This window comes from Fulmarus glacialis, unplaced genomic scaffold (genome assembly GCF_000690835.1).
Source record: "Fulmarus glacialis isolate BGI_N327 unplaced genomic scaffold, ASM69083v1 scaffold6031, whole genome shotgun sequence".
NCBI lineage: Eukaryota > Metazoa > Chordata > Aves > Procellariiformes > Procellariidae > Fulmarus > Fulmarus glacialis.
Genome location: NW_009192119.1, coordinates 121,533 through 138,660, shown reverse-complemented (window position 1 = coordinate 138,660; position 17,128 = coordinate 121,533). Strand labels below are relative to the sequence as shown.

The 17,128-nt window shown below is 36.2% G+C and overlaps 1 protein-coding gene across 1 annotated transcript in view; it reads left to right on the top strand.

Annotated features, from left to right (window-relative positions):
• The window catches only part of ADAMTS18 (ADAM metallopeptidase with thrombospondin type 1 motif, 18), a 78,140-nt gene that overhangs the window by 30,013 nt on the left and 30,999 nt on the right, over positions 1-17,128 (top strand). The window contains exons 4-11 of the mRNA XM_009586938.1: positions 2,503-2,702; positions 3,305-3,388; positions 4,258-4,417; positions 5,041-5,146; positions 8,473-8,610; positions 10,047-10,200; positions 11,250-11,345; positions 12,313-12,461. Of these exons, the coding sequence (XP_009585233.1) occupies positions 2,503-2,702; positions 3,305-3,388; positions 4,258-4,417; positions 5,041-5,146; positions 8,473-8,610; positions 10,047-10,200; positions 11,250-11,345; positions 12,313-12,461 (1,087 nt within the window). The remainder of the gene's footprint in view (positions 1-2,502; positions 2,703-3,304; positions 3,389-4,257; positions 4,418-5,040; positions 5,147-8,472; positions 8,611-10,046; positions 10,201-11,249; positions 11,346-12,312; positions 12,462-17,128) is intronic.

Below are 17,128 nucleotides of genomic sequence, written 5' to 3'. Positions count from 1 at the left end.
ATCCCTATAATCAATGAGTGCATTTTGAACAGTGTATTTTCATAACCTCCTGGGCTGTGAGAAGATATTATCATTATTCCTGTCTTATAAATGGGACTCACAGACAAAGGAGAGATCAAAAATAACCATTACTTCTGGGTAGTAAATCGATAAACTGAGTTTTTCTTTAAAATACTTATCAAAATATCTGCTCCTGTAATTGTATATGTGTATCTATATATTCAATAATTTCAGTTACAACTATAAGTTCTTAGCTGCATATTCAAGCTGGGTTTATGTTACATGAAGAACATGCAATTAGCCTCCAAATGTGATGAGTTTAGTATAAGTGATTTACCCATCATTGCTAAGGAACTCAGTGTCAGACGCACTGTTAGAATCTGATTAAGTAAGATTGCATTTAATTACCTTAACCATGAAATTCCTTCTTTTCACATCCTACAGTCTTTCACTTCATGCAGTACATACCTGTAACGTTCTGAGAGAAAGGAAGGAGGAGTTCTAAAAAATAACAACCTATTTCCATACCCAGCCTTGGTTGTATGTAGAACAAGTCAATCTCATGTTCACTGAATGAATGCAGTCCTACAGATAAAATCACATATGATCGATTAATTGAGTAGGGGCAAATATAGGATGTAGAAGAAAAACATACTACTCTGGTAAAGGCAACACTCCTTGTATGAGTACTTGGGGCTTTTTTCCTTCTTCTTCCTTTCTTTTTTTTTCTTCTTTTTTTTTTTTAATTTGTTTTTTACATTGTTTTCCTGGTCTTGTTCTGTAGTCCTATCAGGTTGAAATTTTCAGCAAAATCCAGTCTGGTCACCTGGAATAGAAAATTTCAGCTTGAATGAACAAAGGCATTGAGAATGCAGTCTTACAGAAGGCAGTCCTTTGCTATTAACACTGCCTAGTCAAGGTTAATTTATCCTAACCTAAGAATGAATCCAAGCTTGCTGAACAATAAGAGGGAAGAGCACACTGCCACTTTTAGTGTCATAAAAGTAGCTTGTCCCAGTTTACCATCTTCTAAAATTTCATATGCTGGCAATTTGTAAGCACTAGAGAAGCCGGTTAATCATCTTTCAAACTCTTCTTCACAATCTAAATGTTTTTAGATTGTGAGAATTGACTGGACTGAGGTTAGTAAATCATGCTTGAAACATTGCTGCTGCTTAGGTTTTATTAGTAGTAGTGAAGTTAATTCAAGAGCAAAATTCCACTGCTCATGGATTTATGAGGCAAATGCCTTGAAGTTGTATTGCCTTCAAAATAGTACATGGAAACTGACGTGCCTTGAACTGAACGCTTCACTCTTGGGTGAGGCATGTCTTCATGTTTTGATGTGCGTCCAGAAGAGAAAAGTTCTTTGAGCTTGTAAAGGACAGTTGTTTATAATGAGTGATACATTTTAAAATCTTACTAGCACAGTCACTTGCAATGTTAAATATAGTTTAGAGTGACTTAGTTCTTGAAAGCAGACCACTGTTGTGCATTCTATGGTATTCTTGATTTCCCAGTTTGGCGTGGAAGGAAGTAGTGTCTGTTTTAGCTCTGTCGTTGGAATAACTTTCTGATGAGGCACAGGCAGGATTTTTTTTTATTACCTGAGGCTCCCTCACTTGTGTCATGTTACATCCTGTGTCAAAAAAATCCTATTGTTATCCAAATAGTATGTTAAAGTGGCCTTCGAGTTAATTCTTGATGCAAAGGCAATGTAGGTTTATGCAAAAGAAGCTATGAATAACAGGAGCGTTATAGGATGTAGGATATAGCTTTCTTTTCCCAGCTTTCTTTTCCCATTTTCTGGCTCTCTGAAGAGGTGGAGTAGAGACCATTCTGTAACCATGCAATTGACCATGCTACACAAGCACAGAGAGAAAAAGTGCACCCTAGCATTGGGGTGTGTGGGCTGGATGCATGTATCCTGTTGTCAAGCCCTCCTTGCTGTTGCCTGACATTTCCCTGTACTAAATAAATAGGTTCCCATCATGAATAATCTCAGTGGCAAATTCGCATAGAAGGCTAATGTCAATCACAATAGCAGGCTGGCAGGAATCTTACTTGTGGTGTGTGTCTGCTTTCTGTACTGACGGTGGACATCTGTTGTGGAAAGGAGTTTTTTACCAACTGCTATGTAAGTAGCACATGCCAAACACCTCAGGAAGTTATCAGAAGGAAGGAAAAATGTAGATATTCTGTTAAAAATTCTGTGTGTATTTTTTGCCACAGATGCTACCATTTTATTAGATTAATTCCTTATTTTAAACTGCTTATGGCATACGAATGTGGTTCTCCCATTTCCTTCTCTCCCTGTAGCCATCCTTCCCACAGGAATGAATCAGGTCTTTTTTAATAAATATACAAGAACTTAGCCATAAGTATTAAATCACATGCTGTAAAAATAATCTAAGCCTCTAAACCTGTGATACTTAATTTTCTGATGAAACTGTTCGTGGGTGATCTGAACCCTTTCCAAAACTGAGTTTTATTTCCTTTTAGATGCACCTAAGCCACCCACAGAAGAGACATACATTCGCTCGGATGAATATGGGACTTCTGCAAGGTTCAAAAGATCATCTGCTAAAATTCAGAAAAATGGAAGTCTAAATGTTGAAACCCTTGTTGTGGCAGATAAAAAAATGTTGGAGAAACATGGCAAGGAAAATGTAACAACGTACATCTTAACAGTTATGAATATGGTAAGATGTGGTGTAACTGAAGTATGTTTTTCCTGTGGAATATTGTTATGTCAGAGTAGGATCTTTCAATTAAAAAAATTGGAAAGTATTTAAAATGTTAAATTTTAAAATACTTCTTATAGGGTATAAAAAAGGTAGGTACTCTGAAATTGAAACTTTCATTTCTTTTCCTATCATGAACCTTAGTCTGTTTTGCTGATGTTGCTCCTTGAAACAAAAATTTATTTGAGAAAGCACAAATTTATTTTGAGAAAAATAATATAATTTTAACTAGAAATATGTTTTCCTTTGTGGCTTTGCTCTTCAGTTTTGTACTACAAAACTTGAACTTTGAACTTGATTACACTTGATCCAGGAGGCCAAGGACAGAACAAAGCCCATTGAAATCAATCGGAGTTTTTCAAGTTTTTTGAATAAATGTAGTGGTTTGGAGCATAATTCTTCTGGGTTAACCTCTTTTGGATTAATCCTACAAGGTTTAATAACTCCATTAATTTGTATTGAAAATTGAAGCCCAATGCAATAACTCAATACATATGTTTAGTCTATTAAAAAAAAAACAAACCATGTAGATGATATTTCCTCTTCAATAATTGTTCCAGGTCTCTAGTCTGTTTAAAGATGGAACAATTGGAAGTGATATAAACATCATTGTTGTGAGCCTTCTTCTTTTGGAACAAGAGCCTGTAAGTTGTGTCAGAATTTTTGTGTGGTATACTACATTTGCTACTGTTCACAGGGAGCATTGGGTGTTCCCATGTTATGTACATGAACTTTCATTAGAGGTTTCTTCTTAAGACATAAAGCATGAGAAGAAGATTAAAATCACAAAAACCTCCAAAAATCACACTTTCTGCATTTCACTGCTTCTCAGTTTTTGATCCTAAAATCTTCATTTCTTATAAATGTTCTTTAGAAACATTGAAATGCTTCCAGTAAGATAAAACTTAAAATTTCCAGCGTTTTCTTGAAGAGTAATGGCTGGAATGAGAAATCTACTTAAGAAGTATTTAAATAAATAAAAAGATTTTCAACTGGGCTTTCCAGGATATGATGGTCAGAAGGGGGAAGGAGTCAAAAGTCCCAAATTGAAGATAGCATGTAACAAAGGTGGAAGTGGAGCCAATTCTTTGTCAAGGGTGCTGAGACAAAAGAAGACAAAATCTCTTTTGATGCAAAGAAATTTGTGATGGGTTGATCTACTTGGGTAATACTTTTCCTCCACAGAAATCTCCAAACATTTTAATCACAAGGTTGAAAATGGTTTAGTGTTCAGCTTTATCAGGAATCAAATATACTTGTACACTGTAATTCCAACCACTGACTTTGAAAATATCTATGTGTCTGGGGAGAGATGCAGTTTTATTTTACAGTTATAATAGATTCACTCATCAGCTGAATCAGTCATCAAGACAGTTAACTTGGGAATACATAAGTTTATGTAGCACAAATACGAAAAAGTAATTCCTTTTTCCCTAACCAACTCTTATTCTTTCAGTCCTTTCTCAAGTACTAATGGAAGCACCTTATTTCTGTGTCTGTGAAATACCTACAGGGTGGATTACTGATTAACCACCATGCGGACCAGTCACTGAACAGCTTTTGTCAATGGCAATCTGCTCTGGTTGGGAAGAATGGAAAGCGCCATGACCATGCCATCTTGCTTACGGGTTTTGATATCTGTTCTTGGAAAAATGAGCCCTGTGATACTTTAGGTATGATATGAAAACACATTCTGAGAAACTTGTGGGTGTCAACAGCAGCATCTTGATTGATAGAGACTGAAATGTTTTAAAATAAAAAAGTCCATTTTTGCACATAATGTTAGCCTTCTTGAAGAGGAAAGAACAATATTATTTTTACATATTTGTCTTTGAGGTACCTAGAAGAAAAAGAGTATTACTGGTATCATTGCCCCAGAAAAAGTGGCAAAATAAGCTATCTGAAGACATCCTTTTGAATTGTCACCTCTTCAAAGGAATATTTTTGATTCTGAGAGTATTTCTGAGCCACTCTGATACTTTTTTCTTTTTGTGACCACTTGGCTTTTTGAATGGGTTTCCTCCCTAATTTGGGAACAGTAAAGGCATAAGGCAGGGAAAGAATAATCTTTACAAGTAAAGTGTATTTTGGGAGGTTAGGTTTGAATTATACTTCTTATACAGGAGTCCCTTAATGCCAAATAAAAGAGTGCTGTAATTCTTTCATGATAAACCTGATGAAGTAGACAACCATGTTCATGCATCACAATAGACTGGCTTGTTAGGACCAGTGCAGGTGATATATGTATTTGGAATTCTGTAGAGGAACAAGCTATTCTACTGCTTCCTTCCTTCAGGATTTGCACCTATCAGTGGCATGTGCAGCAAATACCGTAGTTGCACCATTAATGAAGATACAGGCCTTGGACTGGCTTTTACAATTGCTCATGAATCTGGACACAAGTAAGTTACATGAGTCTTACACGTTCCTTCTATAAATAAATATGTAGGTGAATGGAAACATAGCACCAGTTAATATAAATCAGTTAAATATGGATAATTTATAGAGAGCTACGTAATGATTAGAATATAGAGAGCATCCAGTTAATGCATTGGCCTTATTAAGTATCATCTCTTCAACAATCATAAAAATAACCACTGTGGAATTTTGATCAATTTTCTGCCATAGGTGGAAGGACCTTATTATGATACAGGTATCTCACAACTGTTTCTAATTTGATGGGAAGCTATAGGCAATTTTAAACCAAACAGAGTCAATACTCTTCACTCAGAGGTGTGTCCTTTAGCATGAAATGGTGAATCAGCTGCCCAGGGTGCTTTCCTTTTATTTTTATTTTTTGACATTTTATATATTCCAGATGATAACCAGAACAAACAGTAAAAGCTGACAACAACAATCTACAAGCTTCCCACACTGCTATCATGTTCTGGTAGACAAATTGCTTCTAGTATCACTGTGGTTGCTCCAAAAAGAGAAAGGACACTGCAGCTTACAGTATGGAGAAGTGATCTCTCTGAGTCTCTCAGAGGTCCCTTTCCTAGAAGACCCAGTGTTTCATAGGATCTGGGAGCCATTCATTCCATTCAACTTGTCCTTCTTTGTTCTCTCTACCTATTTTCATGCATGATTTGGCTAAAAACAACCTTTGTGGTCGTTTCTGCCTTTCTGTATCTGTATCCATTGGATTTCCATTTGATTTCTATGGTAATAAGAATGTAATTTTCCTAAGAACCTGCTGTCTTTCAAACAAAATCAATAATAATCTTTCACAGAGCATCAGCTATTCTCTGAATTGTTGAATTAGGTCTAAAGAAGATGATTAGGTTTTGCTCTCCTGTTTTTTTCCCAAATAATTTTGAATTACTTTTTCACAATTTTTTGCATGGTTTTGATTTTCAGTTTTAACATAGCTCAAGCTGGAATCTCTCTAACCGCTAGCAGTATAGAAGCATAGTTTCTCTATGTGGTACAAACCTGAAATCAAGGGTCAGATAAAACATGGGCATAGGATCTTTATTTTGTGCAGCAACATTACTGCAGAGAATATCTTTGAAAAGCAGTGGTACTGTATTCTGCTGTTTGGTCAAGGCATGAATCCTTCCGATTCTGCATGACTGAATCAGGACTATTTAGTTTTCATTGTACAAATATGCTCTACAGTATATACTATGACCTAATGTCTACATGAGTGACCCTTTCACAGGTTTCTGTACATCTGAAGGGAAACAAGGAATTAAAGAATAATCCAGCTACCAGTGAAGCCGTGGGAATTGTGCCAACGCTTTCAGTGGGACCAAATATGTAAAATATATATTGTTTGATCCCCCTATCACACTAATGCAATTTCACTGATCTCAGAGAATCGGGCCCACAGCTTATTTTTCAAGAATTATCCCCTTTAGTCTCTTAATATTCCTTCTTGTTTATTTTCTTATTTGCTTTGAGAGATTATGCTTGGAAATTTTTTAAGGTTTTTTTTTTCTTTTTCACCACTGCCTTTGATTCTCATATTATTCAGCCTTTCTTTGGTACAGTTCCATACTCCTGTCTAATAAAATGCATCTTATCTTCTGGAAGAAATCTGCCCCAGATACAGAATGTCTTTATTATCATTTGTTCATGTTCATGTTCCTGAGACTACCTAGTATGTGACGTAAGACAACAGAATTCGGTCTCTGTGATACAGAGGTTCCCGGAAGAAAAAAAACCTGTGACAGCTATGGAGGTGCTGAGGTCCACTGTGAATATATTAACCTAAGGATTTCATAGTAGGAGAATATTGTATACTGTATAGATCACACTCTGTGATCCACTGAGCAGCTTCAGTTGTTATACATTTTTATGGTTTTCTTTAAGTAGTTTGTGTTTTTACCTGAAAGCTTAACAATTCGTTCGGGAGTTCAGAGCCCATTGTGTCAGTGGGTATATAAATGGTGGATTCTTTGGCTGCAGCACATGTGAACAAAGTTAGTATTTTATAAAGGATTCTAAAATACTAGCTCAGTTGGGACTTTTTTTGTCCATTTATAGAAGGAGCCATATATTTTAGCAAGTTTGGAGCCTCAGCTGGTGGCAACACATGCAGTAACTCTGATGAGCCTGCAATGATTTATAACAGTAGAGGATCGAGTCCAGTAAATGAGATATTCCCTGCACGTGCACAGATTACATTCGTAAATTCACCAATGTACTGCAATGTTGAAGTAACAGATTATGAAGTTTCTGTACAAAACACATTGAAATTCACAGATGTCCTGTACAGTGAGTAAATATAAAACAGTGAAAGGAAAAAACCTGAAAATTTGCTTTATTATAACCATAAGCTCCACATGATTTATCATTTTTAACGTGGTTTTTATTATTGCTTATTATTCTTTATATTATCCTAACACCCCTCCTAGTGAAAGCAGGGCCTCGTGATGCTGCAGACTGAGCAAAGCACCCAATAAGAGGCAGTATTCCCACTAAAGAGGTTACAGTCTAGGCAAAGTAAGTGACAGTGTATAACAAAGGCGAGGAAAAGAAAGTGATTTGCCTGAGATAATATAGCAAGTTAGTGGCCAAAATTAGAGGAATAAACATATTTTTGTATTCATACTTTGTATTCTATTCATTCAATCCCACTTCTTTTGCTACAGATTGAATGCAGCTATGTAGTTCTTCCCTCCTGTCAGGAGGACAGTTATGTTTTATTCTTACAGCTGTGTAACACTGGTATTTCCCTGGATTCTGATCTCCACGCCATTCATATTAACAAGTGTTATCACTAGGCAAAGAGCAGCTCAGATTGCATGCATGTTTTAAGCTGATAGATTTATAGGCAAGTATACAAGTGTGACTGAACGTAAAATCCCCTACTTCCATCCATCTCACCACAAAACGTTTCTCCTTCAAGAAAGAGAAATGGTTAAACTGTAAAGCTTCTGACACAATCTGCAACTCTGGTACTTATGTGCCAGTGTCTTGTCATTAGCTCACATTGCAGAGCTCCTGTGCATCAGCAGTATGGGTCTTCCTTGAAACTTGACTATCTTTTTTCATCAGACAAGTGTATGATGACAATAATATTTGAATGCTATTGGAGCTACTAATAGTCATTTGTATGGTGCATATGTTTTCATCCCTTTGGAATGAAAGGGATGAATTCCACATTCCCTGTGGAGTTCAAGCATAGAACTGTTACCCAGGAAGTGTTTCTTCTGCCCCAAATTGTCTCTTGCTTCTGATTAATCTAGATTTTCACTCTCACGCCTGGTTCTCTTTTCAGCTTTGGTATGATTCATGATGGAGAAGGAAATCCTTGTAGAAAAGCTGAGGGTAATATTATGTCTCCCACACTCACAGGAAACAATGGAGTGTTTTCCTGGTCTGTATGCAGCAGGCAGTATCTCAACAAATTTCTCAGGTAAGTCAGATACAAATCTGGGCCGGTGCCAGGGAATGTATCTTTAGTAACTGGGCTTGAACTCTTGAACAGACATAAAAATTACTTAAGTGTGAAATTCACCTCTTCTAAAATGTGCTCAAACCCATGTACTATTTGAGCCCACACACTTGGACTTATGAAGCGTGTAGGTGGTATGGCATATAAGTGTTTTTATCCTGCCTCGTTTCAAAAGAATGAATTTCACCCTCCGTGAATGTCCTGCAGTAATGACTGGTTTATCATTCTTTTCCAGACATTCCTGTCAGCAGCTAGGTTTATTAGAGAATTAGTAAGAAGTGAACACAAAAGAGGGCAGACACAGTGGTACCAAAGTAATTACAAAATGTAAATTAACATTAGTGGCCTTCCTCACTGGAGTTTCTCTCTTGATCTAGCTCATGTCATGAGTAAGGACATCTTACATTTTTCTGGGGGAAAAAAAGGAAAAAGAGAAAGATGCCAATCATTTCTCCAGCATGTTGGCATTACTCAGCGATGCTTTTAAAGGAACTGTTTTTTGGTCTATGTTTAATGTCATCAGAATTGCAGTCCTTTCCTGTACAACTTTCCTTTTATTTTGTTTGTCGTACATGCGTAGACTATGCATGATTACTGAAAAATGTGTAAGCGGCACGAAGACCCAGATCCAGTACAGGCATTTTAGATGTTAATTCCTTAGAGTGAGAATCAAACACCTAGATAGTTCTGTGGATCTGATCCTTGAATTCCAAGTTAGTATCTTAGAGTAGCAGCCAGGAAAGGTGACAGAGTTCTGGTGATTTTTTTGTGGTGCAATGATGCAGCATATTGTGACTACACAAGCACATTGCAAGCTAAAAAGTCACATAAGCCCTCCAACATGCAATATGGTCCAAGAGACTTACATTTGGAAGATAAATCCAGCATAGAGTGACCTGTATACATGGGTTCTCAAGCATATACAAAGGAAAAAAAGTAGGGTACCTTTGGTCTTAAGCTGGACACAGCCAACCCAAAGCACACACGCTGCAGCAGCCTTCTGTTTGTCAATCCACACAAAGCGAACACTGAAATGAGACAGTGTGCCTGTTGATTCTGTTGATTCCTGATTTTGGGAATCCGTGTAAGGGAAGGAAGCACACTAGATCTTGGTTACACAGGAATAAAGAGAGGAAAAGAATTTTACATTCTTTCTTGTTGTCACAACAGTCTCAAAGCCTGGGAATTCCTGCTTCCTTAAAACTTTGCAGGTCAGGCCACCAACAAGATGTGGTGATCTTTTGGCTGCTGCAAGCAGATATTCTCATTTCAGTGCATACCTCTAAAGCTAGTTAAAGGTACTGTATACCATATTATGTGTTTTTGCTGGTCTGTAGCAAATTAAAATATTTTGATATAAAGATCATAGTCATGACTAATATACATTCTCATTATAGTACAGCTCAAGCTGCCTGCCTGATTGATGAACCTAAGCAAACAGGACAGTATAAATACCCTGACAAACTGCCAGGGCAGATCTATGATGCTGATACCCAGTGCAAATGGCAATTTGGAATGAAAGCAAAACTGTGCAACCTCAGCTTTGTAAAGGTACCTATTGATACACTTTTGAATAGTTAAAATTACGTTAGAGAACACTAAGTAAGTACAAGTAATACAGTGTTTTTCAGAGACCTGGGCTATTTCTCTACCTTATCTTGCTGGGCAATTTGCGTGGAAGGTACTGGCCTCTTTTGAGGAATATCACAATCCCAGGGGAGTTTCAGAAGGAAATGTGTTCTTTCCAGGAGTCATGAGGAGTACAGTTGTACAGAATACATAAGACTCATGAGCCTTGCCTACTAAGGGAAATCAGCAGGCAGTAGAGTTTTGATCACAACTTGCATGGGGTGTGGGGTAAGAAGGACTAAGTTTCTTGTGTTTTGTTTTACTCTTATGCATTGACAGCAAAGTCTGGAAAAGATCTATAGGGTTATTTTAGAAAAATAGAAACGTAACTTACACTCTTGACTTTGTGATGAAGGATTAATTTAGATTAACCTGTTATTTTAGTGACTGCTACACTCCTTGCTGATCTCTTCAGAGAAGACGTTTTATTAAATAATCTGGAGTGCTCATTCTGAAAAGAAGTATTGTCATTTCTTTTACTCTTGTGATTATCCTGGAGTATTTTGATTTATTTTATACTAACCACATTTATCAGGTGATGTCAGCTGTGTTTCATCTACAGCTAATAAACAAAGAAGAGAGAGTGAGTAGCACTGTGAAGAGACTATGTTTCCAGATATCTCCTGTTTTAGAAAATGTAGTCTCTTCACAGTATTACAGTCACTGTAGACTTCATGAAATTTTAGCCTTGAACTTTTTAACACAGTTTTTGTTCTATTATAGTCTCACACTTAAAACAGTTTTAAAAAATACATAGTGAAATGATGCATAAACAAAAAGGCAATATAGAGGATATGGCTGTGCTATGAATCTTAAACCCTGGATTTTCTAAATTCAGAAAAGGTTTTATTTATATGGTTTTTAAGGTAGCAGAGGCATGTATTGTTTACTGTTTCTAAACACCAGGAAATAATGGGAATTATGAGTACTAGAATGAGCAGTACTTTTTTCTTTTTTCTTTTTCTTTTCAGGATATATGCAAATCTCTCTGGTGTCACAAAGTGGGTCATAGATGTGAGACAAAGTTCATGCCAGCAGCAGAAGGAACAGCTTGTGGTATAAGTATGGTAAGTTGTTTTATGAATAGGACAATGTCATTCCAACTTGGTTTTAGACTGTATTGGGTCAAATGCCAGCTCCTGTCAAAACCCATTTTATCCAGATCCCTCCAGATTTGCTATCATGGACTTCTGGATTGCTCTATAAAAGATTGCATTGTGATACATAGTCAGGACTGGTCCTCACAGTGGCACCTATCTGATGGTAGGGAGTGATGCCTCTCCCATCTATGCAATAAGATAGAACTGGCAACTCTAAATCAGTAAGAAAATCCATTAATTATAACAGAAGTTAGATCAAGGCTTCAAATTCCACTCTGATATAAACATTCCTTAAGCCATAATATTTGCTGTACAGACTAAGGCCATCATGCATATTATCATCAGTGATCACTGCTAAAAGAGCATGGATATTTGTTTAGTTGAACCTTCTAATTTACACTCATCTATATTACCCAAAATATTTTCTTTTGCTGTAATGTTTCTTCCAGTAGGATACTGGTTTGATTTTCAAGTTACTGACAAATGTTCTATTTCGCTTTTTCTCTTTGTGCAGTGTTTCATAACTGAATGATAAAGGGGAGAAATTTTAGCAGAATTTTAGCAGGCTATTTTTAAATTACATGGGAAGTTTTGAGGTTCTGACGGAACAGGACCATAAATTAACATGGATTTTTTGGGGAAGAGTAAGCCAAAAAGATACTCTCAAAGAGAATAGTTTTGAAAATTTGTACCTCAGAGATCTTCAACTCAGAACTTGGACAAATCTTAGGACATTACTTATCTATACCATTGTGTGGATCAATGTCCTACTTCAGAGTCCTTGTCCTACTGTGAACTATCTCATTGAGTTCAGTGGGTGATCTCATGTCTATTAGGGTTAAGCACTGGAGCTTTTAAATGTGGATTTTTTCTTTTTTGCATCTACTAGGTACCGCTAACTCTGATGGACTATTTTTTGGCATTCTTTTGGCAGTGGTGTCGAAGAGGACAGTGTGTCAAATATGGTGATCATGGACCCAAGCCTGTAAATGGCCAATGGTCTGCCTGGTCTGAGTGGTCAGAGTGTACTCGCACTTGTGGAGGTGGGGTCACATATCAAGAAAGACACTGCAATAATCCAAAGTAAGACATAGATATGAAAAGGTATTATTTTTATACTAACTACTTAAGTTTTTAGAAGAAAAAAACAAAACAAAACAAAACAGAGTCCATTTCTGTGGGGAAATAGTACATGTGAAAATGTTTCTAAGACCTTTCTTTCATGTCCAGTATGACTAGTCAGTAGCTGAAAGATAGAAATATGTCCTGATACTAGAAAGTAGTGGCTGTCTGAAGACTGCTAAAGTACTAGAACATCTACAGCCCAACTTTCTTAATTTATTTTGTGACGCTACAGTTTATCAAATACCTCTAGGAGTAATGAAACGCCACACAGACATATTCACACCTAATAATTTATGAGCAAGGGAGAAAGGTCTTAAAAGCTATTAAGACTTCTGATGAGATCATATTATCCAGGATAATAAACCAAAAATGTTTAAAGTCAATATCAAAATGGTTGTAGACAGATGTCTTTGTACATCTGTCGTGTTCTTTGCATTCTTTTATGTTTCACAGGTCAGAATAAAGTTGCTGAACCCTAGAATTGTATGCTAATTCATGAAACATTTCTGGTATTTTCCTCTAGTGAATGTCTTATCACTGTAAATACTACTATTCCTTACAATACTATTTCAAAGTAGAGGTAAAGTGTTATCTGACCAGCATCTTTCCCAAGTACTCAATTCACTTCAACCTACAAGAAAAAAGGATTTCACTGTTTTATTTCATACACAACTTCAACAGGCATAGATACATGTATTCTTCATTGCACACAATAAAAACAGCATTTAAACTGCAGTAATAAAAAACAGAGAAAACATGACACAATTTATATGAGGCTGTAAAGAAGCCTCACACCTACTACACAGTGCTGCAGTAATAATATCCACGCTTCATATACTATGTTATAGGAAAATGTGAGTTAGTTAAAATAGTCTTTATTACCCTCACTCAGTCAAGCCAATTTTTGCAGATCTGTAGCAGAGCATTTTCTCAACCTTTTCTGTTGTTTCTCAGTGTATTTTGATAAATAAAATTACTTGGATAGTTTCCTTTATTAAACTATTTAGCAAGAGAATACAGGGTCTCAGTTACACATCATACGTATATTTTTGTCTCCCTACTTTGGTCCCTGTTTTGCCTGCTCAATTTGCATGTATGACATTGTTCTTTGCATTTATTCATAAGCCTTCCCTTGCTCTCCTTGTGTGACAGAAGAATGTCCAGTAGTTGAAATGTTTCAGTTTGGTGCATTATTGTAATTTATAATGATTTCAAATGGTCTTCAAACAGAAGCTCTTTAACATGAAGGGTGTCTGTTACTGTAGCATTATGTATTTCAAACTTGCATTCAGAGTGATCTGTCTGTTCTAATTAAAGTAAGACTTGATGCAAGACCTGATGTAACCAAGGAAGACTTGATACCAGAACTGGATTGTGTTTATACTAAATTTAATTTTATTATATTACTGATAATTCATTTAGAGCAAAGAGAAGATACTATAAATCTCTCTCAGAGTTAGAGTGATGAAATGGCAGGACTATAAATAAGCCATCCACACAGCTGTGTATGAATATCCAGGTAGCTGTATTTCCCATCACAGCACTTTTGAATAAATGTGGAATCATTAGAAAAATGATATTATCCATTTTCAATGTTACACCACATGGAATGATTTATAGCCTAGTCACAGTTCATTGTTCACCTCTATAACTACACATAAACAAAGAATAGTGGTTCCTTTCTTTTTGAACTTCTGAAATATATTTCAGATGTTTATATATTTCAGTACATATATGTATATTATTTCATATGTAATATATTTATTTCACTTTTCCTAATCTAGAGTTGTGTAGGAGCTAATGTTTATTTTGTTCAAAAGCTTGATAGACGATTTTGGATAGCAAAATTTTGAGAATGACAAAGAATAAAATGTATTTCTGTAAGAGATTAGGACAAGAGGTGTGGATCACTGAAGAACTGACTGGACTCTAAAATGAGGTTTTTAAACAAGCAGTCAGTTTTTCAAAGCAACTGACTTCTTATGACCATTGAGGCAGATTTCTAGGTTTCCAGTGATTTTAAAGGAGCTTAAAGACAGGTGAAGAACACAAATTCAGGCTGCTGCTTATGAAAATCTCATTACCTATGTTTGTATGTGAAATTCTCCTCTTGCAAATAATATTCAATTAGTTCAATTCCCTTTCTCTTGACAATTTTAAGACAGACCTTGTGACCACACCCAAACGGCTCTGGGTATGGCTTCTGAATTACCACCTGAGTTATGTACAAATTCATACTAACAAACACCTATGGAGGTCATCTGTAGAACACAGAACTATGCAGATTTGCTAAAATCATTACGTTTCTGTAAACTGTCACAGTGTAATTTCATGGATCTGGTTTTCATACATCACAACGTTTTACAATTGAGGTACTTTTCCAAGATAGAAATAGATTACATAATTTAATAGTTTAGCTGGGAAAGAACCTGAAGAGTGCCCGAGAGATTTAAATTAATACCTAAATCATATCTGTGGGACTGCATCCTACCCACTTCACAATAGTGCATTGTTCAGTAAGAGAAGAATGGAGTTCTAGGCATGTATGCAATCAAAAGACTACATCAAAATTGCTTGAACGTGTCTTTTTAATCTTTTGTGTACAATATCTGTAACAGTGATTACAGACAATGCAGATGTAAACTGATGCAAAGTAATGATACCATTTAAAATACTAATTAAAAATGAAACTGTGAAAGACCTTGTAGACCTTTCAAATTCACGCAGAACAGAATAGTCTAGCTTTGTGATACTATCATAATATGGTCATAATACGAGCAGAAATGTTCTCACTTGAATTTAAATGATTACAAAACATGAAAAAATAGGAGTCCAGAATTTCAGAGTCTAATTCCCTTTGTAATGCATAAAATACTTTCCTTGATCAGAGTAATTCCAGGATTTCTCAGTCTCTGTGTTGCATTGCAGTGAATATCCATTTTACTTCCATTGTTCATGAAGTCTATTCTTAAAAGGGTACTGCAGAATTAATTTAAGCTAGTCTTGCAGCATTTTAATATTTGAGTCTTATATGAAGTGGAATATTTACATCTTTGTGCTTATACTCCTTTCACAAATCATTCTTTAGTCTAGACTGGTTTTTTGCTGGCCTTTCTCACCAAATTTCTCCCTTTTCCGCTTATCGTCAGCAAGGCCTCAGCTCTAACAGCATCTATTCATGCGGGTATCTTTACCTACACATGCCAACGCTGGGGAGGTACACCAATGGATGAAAAGTTTAGGCTATATCTGTATTAGGAGCACTGTATCACTATAGAAATATTGGAATACCCTCTGTGCAAAGTGTTCTGTTGTAAGCGCAGTTATATTAACAGAGCTTCTATAGGCAGTCAAACTAAAATCTATGGGTGGTATAAACGTCACCAATAAAAGTGTGATTTTGTCAGTGTAGATAATAGTCTTTTCTCAGAAATTTGGTTTTGTAGATCTACATCTAGTTTCCTGTGAATTACTTAACTCTTACTGACATCTTGTTGGTAAAAAATGAAGGTGTGGAAGTTTCCATAATTCTCTGGCCAACAGTTTCAGTAATGGGACTGTACTGTAATACTAAAATGCTGTAACAGAGCTGGGAAACAGAATGCCTCTTGCAGTGCTCCCTTAGTTTGGTGGAATTTTATGCCATCCTCAAATGCAAGACTGTGGCTAGAAATCATGTTCGAGCCATAAATAATGCTATTATATTGCTTGTTTGGTGGCATTTACTTGGAAGGAGGTTGCTTCTTTTCCTTACGCTAAAGCAGATTTGTTCTTTGGGGCTGAAGGAGGTCAACAATCATACATGTGCTGAAGCTGTAAAGAAAGTCTGTAGAGAATTGAGTAAGGACCCAACGGTTTGGCTGCCTTAACTCAAAGCTCTCACCAATTGCACAAAGTCAACATAAATACTCTCTGACTTCACTGATGTTACATATCCTCCCTGCCCTTCACAGACTGAATTGCCACAAACTAGGACAGAAAATTTGACTTCGTTTTAATACCTTCGCTGTTATACCCAGTGTCAGAGTAGCTAGTAGGTGACCTCAAGAAAAGTCACTGGAAGTTGTTTTTTTTTTTTTCCCCACACATTTTGCTGGTGCTTTAACCTAGTTTTAAATAGAGTTGCAGGTGGGTTTCCACCTCTTCCTTTGAAAGATTCTTTTGTAGCCCAGAATTCTGGAAAAGCCAGATATTGTGTACATTCAAAGCTGATTCAAAACATAAAACCCACGCCCCAGCTTGGTTAGAGGGTTAGACATATGAGGGTTAAAATTTATAATAAAGCAAACAGAAAAAGCACCTGGATTTTCTCATCCATGTTGCACCAAACTGTCTCCATATTACTCCAGTCAGATGCATGTCAAAAGAAGTTGCATGGGACACTTGATATGGGGAACAGTTATAACATAGTGTTTAGGGATTTAAACAAACGAACTATACTTGTTGCAACTGTATCTTTTATACTATTATTATTAATTATTGATTATTATTGTTAGTTAATATATTATTATTATTATTATTTGGTATCTTTTATATTATTCTAATTTTTTTTCCTTAATGTGTAACATGGGCAAGCTGTCCACTGAAAGATCATAGCTTGTCTTCCAAGTATGTATGTTCCCTGA